The sequence below is a fragment of the Biomphalaria glabrata genome, chromosome 1, assembly GCF_947242115.1.
Source record: "Biomphalaria glabrata chromosome 1, xgBioGlab47.1, whole genome shotgun sequence".
NCBI classification, from domain to species: Eukaryota; Metazoa; Mollusca; class Gastropoda; family Planorbidae; genus Biomphalaria; species Biomphalaria glabrata.
In genome coordinates this window covers 63,873,449-63,893,022 of record NC_074711.1, presented here as the reverse complement: position 1 = coordinate 63,893,022, position 19,574 = coordinate 63,873,449, and the positions used below count along the sequence as shown (strand labels likewise).

Below are 19,574 nucleotides of genomic sequence, written 5' to 3'. Positions count from 1 at the left end.
TTCTTCAAATATTCAGATAACCAGCAAATCTCTTTAGAAACTTAAAAAAACTAAAAAAAACAACAACATAAATAAATCATTTTATATGACTGTGAATTAATGTGTCAATAGTCACTTGTATTTAAATAAGACTTTACATCTATATGGTTGATTTTCTATTGGTCATAGGATAAAAATAAAATTAAGTTTACAAGTAGCTGAGAAAAACTTTCTGATAATAATATTAAAATCATAAGCCAGCAACAGGCCTCGCAATTTTGACAAATATGTGAGAAACTTGCCGAAGTGAATAATGGATGTGCCGGATGGTAACATTTAGTTTTAGCAATACAAAAAAAAAAGCTTGTTGGTTATTTTCCATGGAAAGTGAACAATGTAAATAATTTGGTTCTCAGGCATACAATGAAATAAAGGACTAACACCATCTATGACATGACAAAATAATAAATAAAAAACCAACAGAATCAGTGACATGACAAGATCATATATTTTTAGCTGACTATCTCACTTAGAGCTAGTTCCCATGGTAACATTTGTCTTTGCATTGCATAATGAAACATAGTTATTCTACATTCATTCTAAGTGTGGATGAGCTGACTATGTTGCAGTTATTAATTTCTTGACAAAACTTGATCACAACCAATGATTCTGATCAAAATAAATAGATTGTATATAGCAGAACCAAGTTATTGCACTGATCTATACATTCTTACTTAAATGTCTGCGTAAAAACAGTGTTATAAAATAAAAATAATTACAAGTTCGCCTTTAAATAAGTTACACACATGTAGGTACTAGATGTACTAAGCTAAAGTATCCAAGTCATGATTGAATGATTGTATTCTTTGCAATTAGCTATCTTCCATTTGTTTAAAATAGTATCATTCTTTTGATCAAGATGTGCTTTTCAATTGATATTTAACTTCATTAAACCTCCATATTTGAAGCAATTAATTAATTTAACATAAATTCAGTGGCGTAGCTAGGAGTTTGCCATCACTGGGGGGGGGGAGCTTGACCTCTTTTGGGGGCTCCTGCATTTTGTATAATTTTTAATGTAAAAAAAATTTTCACACACATTTGGGGCCCCCCTCAAGTGTGGACCCAGGGGAATTTTCAAATCCCCCCTCCCCCAACCCTAATACGCCACTGCATACATTTTTTAAAACATTTGGGGATAAAAACAATTAAAACAATTACCAGTAAATCTGTTTCACTAAGATAAAAAAACATAAAAAGATTTGTCTGCTGGTTTGACTTGTTCCATGCAAATATTACATTGAGCATTCATTAGACCTATATGTACACAACAATACCGTTTATATGGCTGGTTAGCACTTAGGGTAATACAATTAAAAACTATTTACATGACATCAGAGGCGCTGTCAAAAAATGGACGTTTCTTTCGTGGCGGAGCATTCTGTTTTTCACTTGAATGTTCCTTGTTCTTTTTTATTTTACTCATGGATAATTTCTCATGTGACCCGGTATTACTTCGTGGTCTAAATATGCTAATGGGAGGGTCAAGAAATTCCAAGGACGGCAGACGAACTAGAGTTGGCGGTCTTGGCAGCTCTTCAGAGCTGCGTGAAATAAAGCGCCTTAAATTTGTATTAACTCCAGATTGTTCTCGAGAGGTTTCTATCGAGTCACTTTGTTTTGACGTTGTCTTTTTCTTGGCACTGGTTGTGCCGACCTCTATTATTCCTTGACTAGACCCATTTCTGTTTTGTTGACCATCCAATAATTTTATGTTCTCTCTCAAATCACTGTCCAGCACTACACTGTCTACCAAAGATTTAGCACTTGCTAAATTAGCGTCATGAGCGATTCCCTTTCGATTTTTAGACGCTTTAGGAGAGTCTGCCATGGAAGAAGCAGAAGACCTTGACCTTTCTTTCTCGGACTTGCAGCTGTTCGCACCGTTGACCCTCGTGTACCGCGAGCCTCCCCTAGCACGAGGGCTCACGTCGCTCAAAGATTCCCTCTCAGTGTTTGCTTTCAACAAGTGGAAAACATTGTTGTCGTCGTCAGAGCCGCCATCTTTGTCTTCCTCTTGATTGTCTTCCTGTATTCCGTGCAGACGTTCGGGGATAGGCGCCACGTTGTCCTCGGGATGGCGGGAGCTGCTGGCTTTCCTCACGCACACGATTCGGTCCCCTCTGGTTATGATGATGTCGCCATTTTTATGAATGACATTTTGATTGGCAGGAACGCTGCCACGTCGAAGAATAGCTATGATGGACATCAAACGACTGGTTCTTTGTTTATTGTTGGCTTCTGGGAAGGGGAAAAAAAAGTAATCAGTAAAACATGAGATTTTTATATTTGTATAAAGCTAATACCAACTCACTTTGTGTGTGTGCGTTGGTCTGTGTGTGTGGAATCTTTTTTACACGTATTTCTCCCACTTCCCGTTCTCCGATCAAGTTGAACCTTTTCATTATTATTATTTGTCGATAACAAAACACGAATCACTCAAACAGTTAACCTATTAGCTAATCAATTAATTCATGTTGTTTTATATAGAAAATCTACTAAGTGTAGGGAGATAAGCCTTGTGCAGAAAACTTCAAACTAACAAAAGTCTATCAAACTTTCTATTTTTTTAAGTACTTGGATAGCTCAGTGACTAGCACGTCAGTTTACAATCATGGAGACTCGAGACCACGAGTCGAGCAACTTAAAAAAAAATAATTGCTTTTTAAAAGGCAGCATGGAAACCTTCTTCCAGATGCCCCCTTCCTCCTCCCATACTTAGATGATAGCGCACTGAGCATACTATATGCATGAAAGTTGCGCTAAAGAAAAAACAGAGTTCTATCGCACAAAATTAATAGGCATAGTGTTACTCTAGATCTTTTAAAATTTAATTACATGATTGATTCAAAATAATTGATGTAATTTCACTCAATATAAGATGGGTTTTTTAAAATGAAAAAGTAATTTTAAAAATATTGTTCTCGTTTTTGGCCACACTCGCAACTGTTACTTTTAGAAATTACAATTGACAACTAAAACTAGTGAGATTTTGTGTCACCAACAGTATACATATATATATATATATATATATATATATATATATATATATATATATATATATATATATATATATATATATATATATATATATATATATATATATATATATATATATATATATATATGGTAGATAACATTTATTTTACGGTTATTAAGCTCAATAGAGAACTGTGATGTGGCTAAACTCATTCCACTTGCTTTGCTTCCGCAGGATCTTGAAAATCACATGGAAAGAGTGTGCAATACTGAGATCCTCGCGCGAACTGGCCTTCCCAGCGTCTTTACAGTCATCAGGCAACGCCTCCTGCGCTGGCTCGGACATGTTCGCCGGATGTAGGACAATCACATCCCGAAAATCATTCTCTACGGGCAACTCGCAACATGGGCCTCAGCTCTGGAGGAAAAGCGTGCCATACGAAAAATGGCCAGCTCCTCTATCACCAAAGCGAAAGCCACATTGACCTGCAATGTATGTGGACGGGAGTGTCTCTCCAAAATAGGGCTCCACAGCCATATGAAAAAGTGTTCGAGATGAACCATAGTCGTTCTACGACTGAAGGAGGCCTATGATGATGTGGCTATTCTGGCTATAACAACGACCAATCGCCTTTACTTTACCACCAACTAACGCCTTTACTTTACCCCCAACTAACGCCTTTACTGTACCCCCAACTACAAAAATCCTGAAATTCAAAATCCCACTCTACACTGGGATCCAAACTCGGTTCGGAAGTCAAGCGCTTTACCACTCAACCATCACATCCCCACTCTACTGTATATGATAGATAATTTTTTATTGGTCCAATCAAATGGAAATTTTGTTTGACTACAATTTGACCACCTCAGCGTAACTACTGTAACAATAACAATATATAGATGCACATACGAACAACATTCACACACGAACACATTCACACTCACAACCAGCGCTTTATGAATAAGACTTCTATGTACTTCAGCATAGATAAAGGAAATGATAAAACATGGCACTATGAGAATAGGCGCCAAAATTGCTTAAGACAATAAGACAGCATTGACGGAAGAAAAAGTGTCACATCAGAAAGTTCGAGCAGTCCAGACAGGCTCCAGATACATTGGCAGACGTAAGAATTTTGGGCTCACCAGCCGAATGCAGAAGCGCACAAAATAGAAGTCGAAATCGATGGTCGATGTAGAGGCTCGCAAGGATGTGTTCAGATCAAAACATGCCAGACATAGGAAAACAAGATTTAGATTTAGACCAGATCTCTCGTATATACAGGGCAACTCAACAGACGAAGAGCAAGGTCATGCTGTCCAGTCTGCTCGTAGCTTTTAAGATTTTTTTCCTGATATTTCAACAAGTGTTCAAGCTTGGCTCCGCCTTCCCCTCCTGGTCGACCCATCTCCAATACCTCCGCCTTCCCCTCCTGGTCGACCCATCTCCAATACCTCCGCCTTCCCCTCCTGGTCGACCCATCTCCAATACCTCCGCCTTCCCCTCCTGGTCGACCCATCTCCAATACCTCCGCCTTCCCCTCCTGGTCGACCCATCTCCAATACCTCCGCCTTCCCCTCCTGGTCGACCCATCTCCAATACCTCCGCCTTCCCCTCCTGGTCGACCCATCTCCAATACCTCGGCCTTCACCTCCTGGTCGACCCATCTCCAATACCTCCGCCTTCCCCTCCTGGTCGACCCATCTCCAATACCTCCGCCTTCCCCTCCTGGTCGACCCATCTCCAATACCTCGGCCTTCACCTCCTGGTCGACCCATCTCCAATACCTCCGCCTTCACCTGCTGGTCGACCCATCTCCAATACCTCCGCCTTCACCTCCTGGTCGACCCATCTCCAATACCTCCGCCTTCACCTCCTGGTCGACCCATCTCCAATACCTCCGCCTTCACCTCCTGGTCGACCCATCTCCAATACCTCCGCCTTCACCTCCTGGTCGACCCATCTCCAATACCTCCGCCTTCACCTCCTGGTCGACCCATCTCCAATACCTCCGCCTTCACCTGCTGGTCGACCCATCTCCAATACCTCCGCCTTCCCCTCCTGGTCGACCCATCTCCAATACCTCCGCCTTCACCTCCTGGTCGACCCATCTCCAATACCTCCGCCTTCACCTCCTGGTCGACCCATCTCCAATACCTCCGCCTTCACCTCCTGGTCGACCCATCTCCAATACCTCCACCTTCCCCTCCTGGTCGACCCATCTCCAATACCTCCGCCTTCACCTCCTGGTCGACCCATCTCCAATACCTCCGCCTTCACCTCCTGGTCGACCCATCTCCAATACTTCCGCTTTCACCTCCTGGTCGACCCATCTCCAATACCTCCGCCTTCACCTCCTGGTCGACCCATCTCCAATACCTCCGCCTTCACCTCCTGGTCGACCCATCTCCAATACCTCCGCCTTCACCTCCTGGTCGACCCATCTCCAATACCTCCGCCTTCACCTCCTGGTCGACCCATCTCCAATACCTCCGCCTTCACCTCCTGGTCGACCCACCTCCAATACCTCCGCCTTCACCTCCTTGCCGACCCATCTCCAATACCTCCGCCTTCACCTCCTGGTCGACCCATCTCCAATACCTCCGCCTTCACCTCCTGGTCGACCCACCTCCAATACCTCCGCCTTCACCTCCTTGCCGACCCATCTCCAATACCTCCGCCTTCACCTCCTGGTCGACCCATCTCCAATACCTCCGCCTTCACCTCCTGGTCGACCCATCTCCAATACCTCCGCCTTCACCTCCTGGTCGACCCACCTCCAATACCTCCGCCTTCACCTCCTTGCCGACCCATCTCCAATACCTCCGCCTTCACCTCCTGGTCGACCCATCTCCAATACCTCCGCCTTCACCTCCTGGTCGACCCATCTCCAATACCTCCGCCTTCACCTCCTGGTCGACCCATCTCCAATACCTCCGCCTTCACCTCCTGGTCGACCCACCTCCAATACCTCCGCCTTCACCTCCTTGCCGACCCATCTCCAATACCTCCGCCTTCACCTCCTGGTCGACCCATCTCCAATACCTCCGCCTTCACCTCCTGGTCGACCCATCTCCAATACCTCCGCCTTCACCTCCTGGTCGACCCACCTCCAATACCTCCGCCTTCACCTCCTTGCCGACCCATCTCCAATACCTCCGCCTTCACCTCCTGGTCGACCCATCTCCAATACCTCCGCCTTCACCTCCTGGTCGACCCATCTCCAATACCTCCGCCTTCACCTCCTGGTCGACCCATCTCCAATACCTCCGCCTTCACCTCCTGGTCGACCCATCTCCAATACCTCCGCCTTCACCTCCTGGTCGACCCACCTCCAATACCTCAGGACCAAGTCCACGTAACAACAAATCCAAATCTTCTCTGATCCAACGTAATACAAACATTTAGAAAGACGTCACTGAAAACCATGGACACACACACGCACATACACATACACACCAGCATACACTAACACACTCACACTCTTACTTTTTTTCTCTCTTTCATTGCACATGGAAGAATGTAATCGAAATGGATTTCTTGTAAAGACATTGTCCTTTAGCACTGCATCTTACATTCTTGATGCTGATCCAGACACCAGGCATGAGTGGATTATTATAAACACATAAATACATTCCATTCTTTGATCAGTGTGCTTTTGGATCAGGCATACAATCAAAGATTCTAGGAGATAAATACAAAGTGATCATATATTTTTTTTTATTGCATTGATAAACATTGACTTTCTAAAGCTTTATGTTTACAGGGTTGAAGGACGTCTTGAAGAATCATTTTGGGTGTAAACCGGACATTCGTATTACATACAATGCCACCAAATCAAGTCTGCTATTGGAAAGTCTACCAAATCAAGTCTGCTATTGGAAAGTCTACCAAGTCAAGTCTGCTATTGGAAAGTCTACCAAGTCAAGTCTGCTATTGGAAAGTTTACCAAGTCAAGTCTGCTATTGGAAAGTCTACAAAGTCAAGTCTAATATTGGAAAGTCTACAAAGTCAAGTCTAATATTGGAAAGTCTACAAAGTCAAGTCTAATATTGGAAAGTCTACAAAATCAAGTCTAATATTGGAAATTCTACCAAGTCAAGTCTAATATTGGAAAGTCTACCAAATCAAGTCTAATATTGGAAAGTCTACCAAGTCAAGTTATTATTTTGTCACTATCAGCAACATCCATTTTTCTTTTGGTGGACATATCTTGTTCAGGGCGAAGGCGGCAAAGAGTTGGACAATAGAAATGGTTTTCCCTTGGTAGGCGCCGCTCTGTAGCCTTTAAAGTACCTAGTCAATGGAGGTAGTCCTAAAGTACCTAGTCAATGGAGGTAGTCCTAAGTCTTGTCATTGGTCAAGATCTATAAGAAACACTTAGTCGACTTAGACAATAAGCAACTGGAGCGAAGTAACAACAGAATACTTCTAAATATTACGAGGCTTCTGTTCCTGGTTATGCTCTGCTATTTCAGTGTAAGTTTTGTTTGATGTTTATGGTATATGGGCATAGTAGTTGTCTTATTACCCAGCTTACTTTGTCCTCTGTTTGTCCAATCAAAATCTTGACACGTTAGTTCTCTCACTTCCCATTCTCGGATCACGTCGAAACTCTGCACAATTATTCATTATCTATGGCAACATATGAATCAATAAAAAAAATTAAACCCTTTAGTAAATCAATTAGTCGTATTAGTATATTCAGTTTTAAATGGAAAATGTAAGCTAAAAGGAGATAAGCCTGTAATAATGACATGTATGGTAGCGATGTAACAGTGCCCTCCTCCCAAAAGTCGAATAGGACAGAGAGGACGTGTAGACTGTGTAGACTAATAGTCGAAAGGCCAGTACGTAATTGTGTACACTTATCAGAATGTCTGTCTTGACATGTTTCATCTAAAGTAAGGGTTAACCAAAATTAGGCGGTAATCTCAGATCGTACTAAAAAAAAGTAATGTCTACTGCTAAACGGTTTATCCCTTTTGGGCAACAAACCAGTATGGTATTGCAAGCATATGGCTATATTTTGAGTTCTTAAAAATTAATTACATGATTCATTCAAATTATTGATGTAATTCTAAATAGTGTTATTTGGGATTTTTTAATTTGTTAAAAATATTTAACTTGTTTTTTTGATGTGGATGCTAGCTAACAACAATTTGAATAAATAAATAAATAATAATTACATATTGACACATTTTTTTTAAGACTCTCGATAATTTAAGCGAATAAATAAATAAATAAAAAAGAACGGCACTCCTCAATGTTTTGAGTCTCCCCAATCTGGACCTGAAGTGAACATGCAACAAGAGAAAGGTAAAGCCTGATGTATCTGGCCTGGGGAAGTGTACATTACATAGACATGTTCCTTTTTTTTTTTTGTAAACAGACTTCTGTGTGTGTGTGTGTGTGTGTGTGTGTGTGTGCAGTGAGTGCAAAGCAAAAAGAGAGGTTTGGATGCGAATCAGATGAACATTTTTTTTAACTTTATAAAAGTTGAGATTTGAATCGAAGAGTTAGTTTAATAAATACCGGTGAGTGTTTGTGTCAGTGTCTATGAGTTTGTGTGTGTGAGTGTGTGTCTATGAGTGCGTTTGTATCTATGTCAGAAATGCTGTTCTACATCACGTTTGGAACATGACTATCAAGTAATGTAACTCTATTTACAGTTAATGGATTGTACTCAAAATTTATGTATGATGAAATACGCTTCAACCAGGCACAATTCTTATGGTTACGAGATAGAGACGTTGTTTTTTTTACAAAGCTTTTACCAACTCCCGACTCTGTCTGTCTGGTTGAAATTTTGTACACGTTATTTCTCCCACACCCAATCTCGGATCGAGTTGAAATTTTGCACAATTATTTTTATACCTGACAAAACCTAACATAATGGTTTCTACTTTCACTTACCTTCATCCGTCACGTAGTTGGCCTGTTGACACAATATCTCTTTATAGCCCTCTCTGAAGGCGGCGGATCTAAAGGCGTAGATGATTGGGTTGCACATCGAACTCATATACAAGAACGTGTACGCCTATGAAAATAAATAAGATAAAACGTCACTTGTATGGGAGGAACCATAGAATGACCCATGAACACATAATACAGCCTATAAAAACATAAATTGGTTTAATTTGAAAGGATGATATAGTGAGACTGGGCCAGATTTTGAAAGAATGATATAGTGAGACTGGGCCAGATTTTGAAAGGATGATATAGTGAGACTGGGAAAGATTTTGAAAGGATGATATAGTGAGACTGGGAAAGATTTTGAAAGGATGATATAGTGAGACTAGGCCAGATTTTGAAAGGATGATATAGTGAGACTGTGAAAAATTTTGAAAGGATGATATAGTGAGACTGGGCCAGATTTTGAAAGGATGATATAGTGAGACTGGGCCAGATTTTGAAAGGATGATATAGTGAGACTGGGCCAGATTTTGAAAGGATGATATAGTGAGACTGGGCTAGATTTTGAAAGGATGATATAGTGAGACTGGGACAGATTTTGAAAGGATGATATAGTGAGACTGGGAAAGATTTTGAAAGGATGATATAGTGAGACTGGAAAGATTTTGAAAGGATGATATAGTGAGACTGGGCCAGATTTTGAAAGGATGATATAGTGAGACTGGGAAAGATTTTGAAAGGATGATATAGTGAGACTGGGAAAGATTTTGAAAGGATGATATAGTGAGACTGGGCCAGATTTTGAAAGGATGATATAGTGAGACTGGGACAGATTTTGAAAGGATGATATAGTGAGGCTGGGAAAGATTTTGAAAGGATGATATAGTGAGACTGGGCCAGATTTTGAAAGGATGATATAGTGAGACTGGAAAGATTTTGAAAGGATGATATAGTGAGACTGGGCCAGATTTTGAAAGGATGATATAGTGAGACTGGGAAAGTTTTTGAAAGGATGATATATTGAGACTGGGAAAAATTTTGAAACGATGATATAGTGAGACTGAGAAAGATTTTGAAAGGATGATATAGTGAGACTGGGCCAGATTTTGAAAGGATAATATAGTGAGACTGGGCCAGATTTTGAAAGGATGATATAGTGAGACTGGGAAAGATTTTGAAAGGATGATATAGTGAGACTGGTCCAGATTTTGAAAGGATGATATAGTGAGACTAGGCCAGATTTTGAAAGGATGATGTAGTGAGACTGTGAAAAATTTTGAAAGGATGATATAGTGAGACTGGGAAAGATTTTGAAAGGATGATATAGTGAGACTGTGAAAAATTTTGAAAGGATGATATAGTGAGACTGGGCCAGATTTTGAAAGGATGATATAGTGAGACTGGGAAAGATTTTGAAAGGATGATATAATGAGACTGGAAAGAAATCGAAAGGACGATATAGTGAGACTGGGACATTCACTATGGCTAAATAAATTAAAAAGGTGGATGTGCATAGAAATTTTAATCTGTGTTGAAAATGTGCAAAAAAAAAAACAACTTTAAAAAAAAAATATATAGCTTATCAATACTACAGGTATTGTGTAGACCGGATACTCCAAAACGAAACAAACAACAACAACAACAACAACAACAACAACTACAACAACAACTACAACAACAACAAATTATATTTATTGTTTTCCTAAGAAATAAAAATCCCTGAAAACTATTTGAAATGATTTCATTATTTATTGAATTACTTTAAAAAAAAGTTTGAGTACTGTGCTAAGTTCTATTGTAAATAGGTGGCAAACTAGAGTTGAGTGAGACTGGACACTGATGTTATACAAGCACTAAAAGTAAAAATTGTCGAAAAAAGTGTCTTATATTATGGTTAAAGCTGTTTGTTATATATGGTATGATTTGAACACTAATAATATAAATAATTTAAGAAACTCTTAATGGAACAGAGGCTTTCAGAAAATAGAAACTGTAGTTTATAGTTCATCTATTTAAAAAATAAACAACTTACAAGCACACACTCTAAGACAGTGCACATTGAAGATGAAAGAATCAGGAAAGACCAAGGTCAAGTCTACAAAGAAAAGCAACATAGCACCAGCTGGTCTACACTCAAACTTATCATTTTTGTTGACAGCTCAACTGAAACTAAATTCACAAATACACACAGCAGTTGTTCTAGTTGCAGACGATGACATGAAGAGGTCAACCAATACAAATATAGGATTTAAGGTACGTCATAGGCGGGTACATAAAGTTTCGTCATAGGCGGATACAGGGGCGTAGCTAGGAATTTTCCATGATTTGGGGGCCCGGGGGGCTTGAACTCTTTGGGGGCCCCTGCATTTTGCGTAAAAGCACTCATTTGCCCCCCCCCCCCTCAAGTGGGGGCCCGGGGGATTTTCGAATTCTCCCCCCCCCCACCCTAGCTATGCCACTGGTTACGTCATTGACATTGACATTTAGAGTTTCGTCATAGGCGGGTACATTGACTTTCATTATAGGCGGGTACATTGACTTTCATCATAGGCGGGTACATTGACTTTCATCATAGGCGGGTACATTGACTTTCATCATAGGCGGGTACATTGACTTTCATCATAGGCGGGTACATTGACTTTCATCATAGGCGGGTACATTGACTTTCATCATAGGCGGGTACATTGACGTAGCTTCCTCTCTTGACAAAACTTTGGAGACTAAGAGTGCAGTGCTTCATTTAGCTACGACGCTGTGACCTACAAATTTTGCTACAGCCGAGGCAGTCAAAGCCATTCTTCCTGTGGTCTTTCTTCTTAACTGTTTTTTCGCCTGTCCTCGGCCGAAGTACAGACGCTTGAGAATAAATAAAGTATTCGACTTCTACACGAAACATTACAAGTAGCGTACTGATTCTAAATAATTGAAATTTAACGAAGTCTCAAGGTTTAGTCAAACAAAATTGGTACACAGAAATAAAACCTAAGATTAAATTTCCCGCGTATTAGATTAAAATATTTTTCTATATTTCATTTCTTTTTTTTTTTTCCACATGTTGTCCCTTTGATACTAAAACTTGGAAATAATCATTTTTCTTGTTTATTTTCTTGATTGCTATGAGTTAATCGATGGGATTTCTAAAGTCCGGTAAATGTTACTTTCACTTGTAACTAATCCAGTGCCTCATTAGTAGCAAGGCTACGTTGATATTAAATATAGATGTTGAAATAAAAAAATAAAGTATGAACCCTTTGAATGATTCTCAGTTTGAAATATTATACTATCACACTCGCATGTGTGTGTGTGTGTGTGTGGAGTCGAATCAATGAAAATACAACATCGTGAATCGGGCAGTGAACTAAAAAGTAACACGAGATAATCAACAATTAAATCTCCCATGAATCCCATATCCCTCCTCCCCCCCTTTCTATCCTTCAATTTTATTTTATCCAAGCGCTTACATAAATACAATATCACGTGACTTATAACTTGTCTTTCCGAAATGAAGAATATTACATTCTAACTCAAACCTCCTATAGGACGACAGGAGGTAATGGCGGGCTGGGTTACAACCAGGGACCATCGTAGCGATAGTTGGAGCACATACTACACGACCAGGTAGCCGCTTTGTCCATGAAGATACATTTGATTGGCCCAACTTCATAAGTTTATTTTTTGTTGTTGTTTAGAACTTCGTCTCCGTAAACAAAATAAAAACTAGGATTAATTGTTCCGTTACAATTGGGAACTGTGTTAAATCTTCTTTTTTGAAGTAACGTCTATATTATATAAGATAAGATAAGAAATCGAAGCTAGGTTCAGAAGTCAAGAAAGAGATAACAATGATGGTTAATATTGTTTAGTTTGTATAAAGCATCACCACAGATTTACTTTCGTTTCTCTTTTCTCTTTCTTGTTTTCTACTTGATGTTTTTAGATTTACTTTTTATTTTTTTTTTTTGAAACGTTATGCTTAAGACAGATTCACCATCTAGCCATTTGTTTTAGTTCTTACCCGCACACTAGTCATTTTTCTATAGATATGTGTACAACCGTATACACAAATACAAACTAGCTGTCCTAAGTCTTGGTTAACGTGTGTGAGAATAAGATTTAGGTGTGATTTAATAAGTGAACCACTGTGTGAGTTCGTGTGTGAACCAACGTGGGAGTTCGTGTGTGAACCAATGTGGGAGTTCGTGTGTGAACCAATGTGTGAGTTCGTGTGTGAACCAATGTGGGAGTTATGTGTGAACCAATGTGTGAGTTCTGTGAAGCAATGTGTGAGTTCTGTGTGAACCAATGTGTGAGTTCTGTGTGAACCAATGTGTGATTTCGTGTGTGAACCAATGTGTGAGTTCGTGTGTGAACCAATGTGGGAGTTATGTGTGAACCAATGTGTGAGTTCTGTGTGAACCAATGTGTGAGTTCTGTGTGAACCAATGTGTGATTTCGTGTGTGAACCAATGTGTGAGTTCGTGTGTGAACCAATGTTTACATTAGTGTTTGAAGCAATCTGTGAATTCGTGTGTGAAATAAATTAAGTTCGTGTGTAAAGTAAATAAAGTTTGTGTGTGAAGCTTCCTACTAGGTAGTGCGTCACAAACATTCTTGGCCAGCTTGTAAACATGTACAAAATAAAAAAGTTTCAACGTATGTGCGCATTGACTCCAATGATCTATACTATAAAGTAGAATGTAAGGCGTATGGATGTAGGTATGTATGTATGTGCCGAATAGAAATAAAAACCGTTAGACCAATCTTGATAAAACTTGGCATAAATGTTCCTTGGGCGCTAACTAAGACCGTAGTTTATGTATTGTACCCCTAAAACAATCTTTAAGACCCTAAAAAAAATAATGAAACTCTATGAAAGTATAGTATCTTATAAATCTAGGACATGTTTACATGATGTGTCTAAATGATGAGACAAGACGGAGAGGTCAAGCATGAGCAGAGATGAAAATCTCTAGATTTAAATTAACTCTCATTCAAGAAAACAAAATTTTGTACTTTTACACATGAACATAAAAATTAGTGTCTATTCATTTCATTATTTAATAAAAATTTAACTTCAAATTTGAGTTTACAAAATTTTAACATAAAATCGTTCGCTCTAAATGCGAATAGATTTAGCCGCAGTGACACACTTTTCCATAACTCGCGCGCACCATTACTTGCGCCGCATAGTGATACAAATGAAATTAACGTCGGAGGTCATAATATCGGGCATTATAAGGGCATATTATTAAACTAATAAACTACTTACACAATACAATTTACTTTCCATTGTGTTTTTAAAGTATTTTAGCCTACAACTACCGATTAGGTTTAAATAAGTCTTTATTTTCAATTGACTTTTTTCTTTCATATTTACTTATGCCCATTTCACAACATAGCTACACATATTCATTTACCGTGTTGACAAACATTTTTCATTCATCATATCGCGCACCAAAAGGTCACGTATGTGCTATAAATGTGAATGGCTTTAGCGTATTGACCTACATACTGAATTAGATGTAGGTCAACACAAGCTTAAAGTGTTTAGTTATTGACTAGACTACTATGGCATCCAAATTTTTTAGAGTCTAGATCTACATAAAATTAAACTAACAATGTTATGTTAACAGTTACATTTACGCGTCAGCTTTAATTATAAAATATATTTTATCGCTTTTTTTTTTGTCACCAAGCGACGCGTCAAGGGGTCATGAACTTAGAGAGCTACAAAAAAAAAAAAAAAAACAACAACAACAGATGTTGACCTTTGAATAATAAATTGAATAATTAAACTCTATTTTGCGTTATTTTTTAAAATTTAAATCAAATAGAGTTAAATATAGCCTACTCTTATATATATAAATATGTGACTATACTTTTAATTAACAATACACATTTTAAAAATAGATCTAAAAGCTTTCATTTCATTGATCTAATAAACTATTTTCTTCTTATTTTAAAAAAAAGTGAACCAATATTAGATGACGTCGAATCAGGAAGATGCAACAACACAAAGAAAGTTATTAGCTGTATATTAGGTTCTTAGAAAACAATACAATGATCATTTGTGTCAAATTTCGTGAAGCGAAGGGGAGGATACCAAACATTGATCAACATTGAGAAACAGCTCTGGCTGTAACAGCACATGGGGTTCAACTTTTGTATACACATCGTATGGATAGTCTGATTCACTTCATCTGTGAGGATACTTTAGCAAACTAAAAAACCAGACTTTCGAACTGATTACTTAAACACGATATCAAGCGAAGCTTTTACTACACTGACTAAGGTTTCTTTAACAATGGAAGAAACAGATCTAAACAGAAACTTGAAATCACCGAACAGAAATGTAGGCTAACATTATCATAGACAATCTTTTTTTTTATTACTAGGTGAATTGATATACTTCTTAAATAAATTGCCATCTTTTTGTTCACGTCATTATTAATTATTCAAGCGGAATAAATGCATGTTATTAATAGAGAAAAAACCCCGAGCAAAGCCGGGTAAAATAAAAGCTAGTAAGTAATAGAATTTTAAAAAAAGCCACGCATTCGAATGAGCCTTAAGTAGCAGTCCCAGCCATTTAGAGAACAATGAAGACGACGGTGAAAGCAGATTTAAAACAAATCTTTATGTGGTTGAGATAAAAAAACGACAGACAAAACAGAAGCGGCTCTCCCATCCGATGAACAATTCACTGATTTTTTAAATCAGAACCGTACATTTCCAGTAAAAATTTTTTTTTTAATTACCCTAAAAATGGCAGCATTATGGAAGCATTTGAATGAATAATATAACTTCCCCCCCCCCCATTTTCTACACCTGTCTCACACTTTTGTTCATGGATAGAAGGTGGAATGTGGAAGTTGAAAGTATAAAATTCAATCCTTTATGAGAAGCTTTACAATTTCGTACATAGTAGTATGCCTGGTCATTTCAGTGGACAGAGCGTCACGCTAATAACGCGAGTGTCCATTCCCAATTCTCCATAATAACCTGTTTTTGTAATGTTTCAATGAGAGCTAAACTATGAATGTTTCAATGAGAGCTAAACTATGAATGTTTCAATGAGAGCTAAACTATGAATGTTTCAATGAGAGCTAAACTATGAATGTTTCAATGAGAGCTAAACTATGAATGTTTCAATGAGAGCTAAACTATGAATGTTTCAATGAGAGCTAAACTATGAATGTTTCAATAGCTCTACCACTTGAAGATAAACTTGGAATTAACTTAAAAGAAACAAATTCTAGAACTTGTTAATGAACAGAAGTTGAATTCTTTTCCTTTTCCCATGTTGACGTCTAAGTTCACTACATATTTAGTAGTAGAATAGTGATAGGCACTATTAGAGTTGACTTCTTCTTCCTGTTCTCTGGATCTAGATCTGTAGTCTCTAACACGTTTGTTGTTATCACTCTCTTTAAAGCCTTTGTCTAACTATTTCTTTCATCTTTTCATCAGCTTCTCGTCTCTGTCTCTCTGTCTGTCTGCCTATCCCTCTCTCTCTCTCTGTTAACATGCAAGTTTTCTTTATTCTATCTTTGATTTCTTAAACACCTTTGGTATTCCCTGAAATTTCTCCTTAACTTCTCTCCCCTGTTTTAGATATTTGTTTATTTTTCTCCACTTTCCTTTGTCTCATTCTCTTCTATAGCTCCTTTCAATGCTCTCTCAATTTCTCTTTCCATTCTCTCCCATAGATACTCATCTACTTTCTGTCCTCTTTTATTTTTTTTTCAAGTCTCCTTTTTCATCTTAGGCACTCAATGTGTTTTTTCTAAGTTCATTTCACTCCATTTTGCATCTTCGCTCGCACGGCGTCAATACACATCTTGATATTCATGCATTAATTTGAATAGCCACATTTCTCAAGATCCACATTTCTCAAGATCCACATTTCTCAAGATCCACATTTCTCATGATCCACTTTTCTCAAGAGCCACTTTTACTTCAATGTCCACAGTTTAGTATACTTTAATATCCACAGTTTAGTATACTTTAATATCCACACTTTCAGCTCAGTCGCCACACTAGTAGCTCACTATCAACATATTTAGGTCAGTTTCATAAATCTACATATTGTATAGCACGTTTTTCTTATACAATTTACCTCCCCCCTCCCTTGTGACGACTTCGTTGTGCTTGAAACATCGTTATAAACTAATCAAATCTCCAGCCGAGCACCGAACTCAATGGTCGAGTTACTCAGACATTTCTGTGTTTAATTCTTAACCGACAGTTTGCATGATTAATTCCCCGAATATTTCTTGCTCCATATGCTGGGAAAAAGTCATAAAAGAACTCATTCTTTTCAATTAGCATGCGAGTATAGAAGGGGATGACTTAATCAGTTTGAAAAAACTAAAAGAGTCTAAATTAAATCAACATGAACGACCAGATGACTAGATTAACCAATACCTACGCGTTGGACTGAATATACTCTTCTCTATTTTTCTGTAAATATCGTCTGCAATTTGTAAGGTGATAAAATTCAAGTTCAAAGAGGACATTGGATAATTCTCTATCAAGTTTTATCATTTTTTAGAACATTAAAACTTTTGATACAATTTCCACGAACTAGGACTTAGAAAGAAACAAGATACAACTTTGTTGCTCAATTTTTTCATGTTTCTTTTCTGCACGTGTATTATAAAACGATAAGGTCACAAAACTATATTTGAAGACAGACTTGTAGAGCAGACGGGAAAAAAAATGAAAATTCTTTTGGCATGTCGGTGATACTGGCCAGGTAAATCCTGTAGACATGGAGTCCGTTGAGACACGTAAATACATATCTCAATAGAGAGAAAACCGAGTTATTTATTATAACTTTGTACTTGGCGGTGCGATATAATGAGCCTTAGAAGAAATGAAATTGCAATATATTAACAAGCAACAAAAATAACAATACAAATATAAGAGTCAATGCTTTTTTTTTTATCTATTTGAGTTTGTGTTTATTCTACCTTTCTGACGTGAAACAAAGAAAATTATCATTGATCGGAATCTTTCCAGTTATTTCTACTAGTTTAAAGTATATAAAAGACCATTATAAACTAAATCTACACTTACATTAAGCATCAAACCCAAAATACAAATTCAATAAACTTCTTATTTGATATGAATGGCTTAGAGAAAAAGTAACCTTCTCCTAATGGTATCAGCAAGATGGCGTCTAATTCAAGGTCCAGACGCCATGACAACCTTGATAACGAGCCGAGGCGGATGGAAACTTGTGACATGGCTGTCAGCACCTGCCCGCATTCATTCGACATTTAAATGTAAAGAATGGCTTCCACTTTACACCTTGTCTAACGTAACCTGTCAAACAATACGGACCTGGTTCATAGAACTCAGAAATACTATGCAATATAATTTAATGGACAATGCATAGTTAATGCACTTTGGAGGACATGGTCGACATTCATTTAACAATTCACAAGTGTATATTTCGCTAGTACCAAATGTCCGCTTCCAAAACATGTGTTGTTTTATTCTGATAGTGTCCAGTTAGGAGGTGAAAACGTGTTTGTTGTGACAGGATAGCTTGGAATAGGCAAAGTTTTTCAGAAGGTTTGGATGAGAACTCTTCTTTGTTTGGGTTATACTACGCTCTATCCTTTTCATCTCTTTTGGATAGCTTGGAATATTTGATTACTTATCATTCTCCCATGTTTTCCAAGTACGTCAGCTGTTTCATTAGCTTCTATTTGAATAAGAGCTGAGATCCACTGGATCTTGCTCTTATTGTAAAAGTTTATAAAAGTTGTCCTAAGTGATAAGAGGCGTCAAAGTTTATTAAAGTTTGAAGGATAGCTTTGGCAATGGTCGGGAAGACGATCTGGCAGTTCATCGAAAATAAATATTTTATTAGTGTAGTAGTTGCTAGTTTTAATGCACCCATTTCTACTCTGGGGCTGTCTAGGAGCTTGTTAATGGCTAGTTTTAATGCACCCATTTCTACTCTGGGGCTGTCTAGGAGCTCGCTAAAGGCTAGTTTTTAATGCACCCATTTCTACTCTGGGGCTGTCTAGGAGCTCGCTAGTGGCTAGTTTTAATGCACCCATTTCTACTCTGGGGCTGTCTAGGAGCTCGTTGGTGGCTAGTTTTAATGCACCCATTTCTACTCTGGGGCTGTCTAGGAGCTCGCTAAAGGCTAGTTTTAATGCACCCATTTTTACTCTGGGGCTGTCTAGGAGCTCGCTAGTGGCTAGTTTTAATGCTCCCATTTCTACTCTGGGGCTGCCTAGGAGCTCGCTAGTGGCTAGTTTTAATGCACCCATTTCTACTCTGGGGCTGTCTAGGAGCTCGTTGGTGGCTAGTTTTAATGCACCCATTTCTACTCTGGGGCTGTCTAGGAGCTCGCTAAAGGCTAGTTTTAATGCACCCATTTTTACTCTGGGGCTGTCTAGGAGCTCGCTAGTGGCTAGTTTTAATGCTCCCATTTCTACTCTGGGGCTGCCTAGGTGGTCGCCAGTGGCTAGTTTTAATGCTCCCATTTCTACTCTGGGGCTGTCTAGGAGCTCGCCAGTGGCTAGTTTTAATGCTCCCATTTCTACTCTGGGGCTAACTTGGAGCTCGCTAAAGGCTAGTTTTAATGCACCCATTTCTACTCTTGGGCTGACTAGGA

The 19,574-nt window shown here is 38.6% G+C and overlaps 1 protein-coding gene across 2 annotated transcripts in view; it reads right to left on the bottom strand.

Annotated features, from left to right (window-relative positions):
- Positions 1-468: 468 nt before the first annotated feature.
- Positions 469-19,574, bottom strand: part of LOC106072568 (neuropeptide FF receptor 2-like) — a 61,881-nt gene continuing 42,775 nt past the window's right edge. For both annotated transcript variants that reach the window (XM_056007469.1, XM_056007478.1), the window contains exons 4-5: positions 8,936-9,059; positions 469-2,280 (exon numbers count right to left, since the gene is read on the bottom strand). In XM_056007469.1, the coding sequence (XP_055863444.1) occupies positions 1,364-2,280; positions 8,936-9,059 (1,041 nt within the window). In that variant the 3' untranslated portion in view covers positions 469-1,363. The remainder of the gene's footprint in view (positions 2,281-8,935; positions 9,060-19,574) is intronic.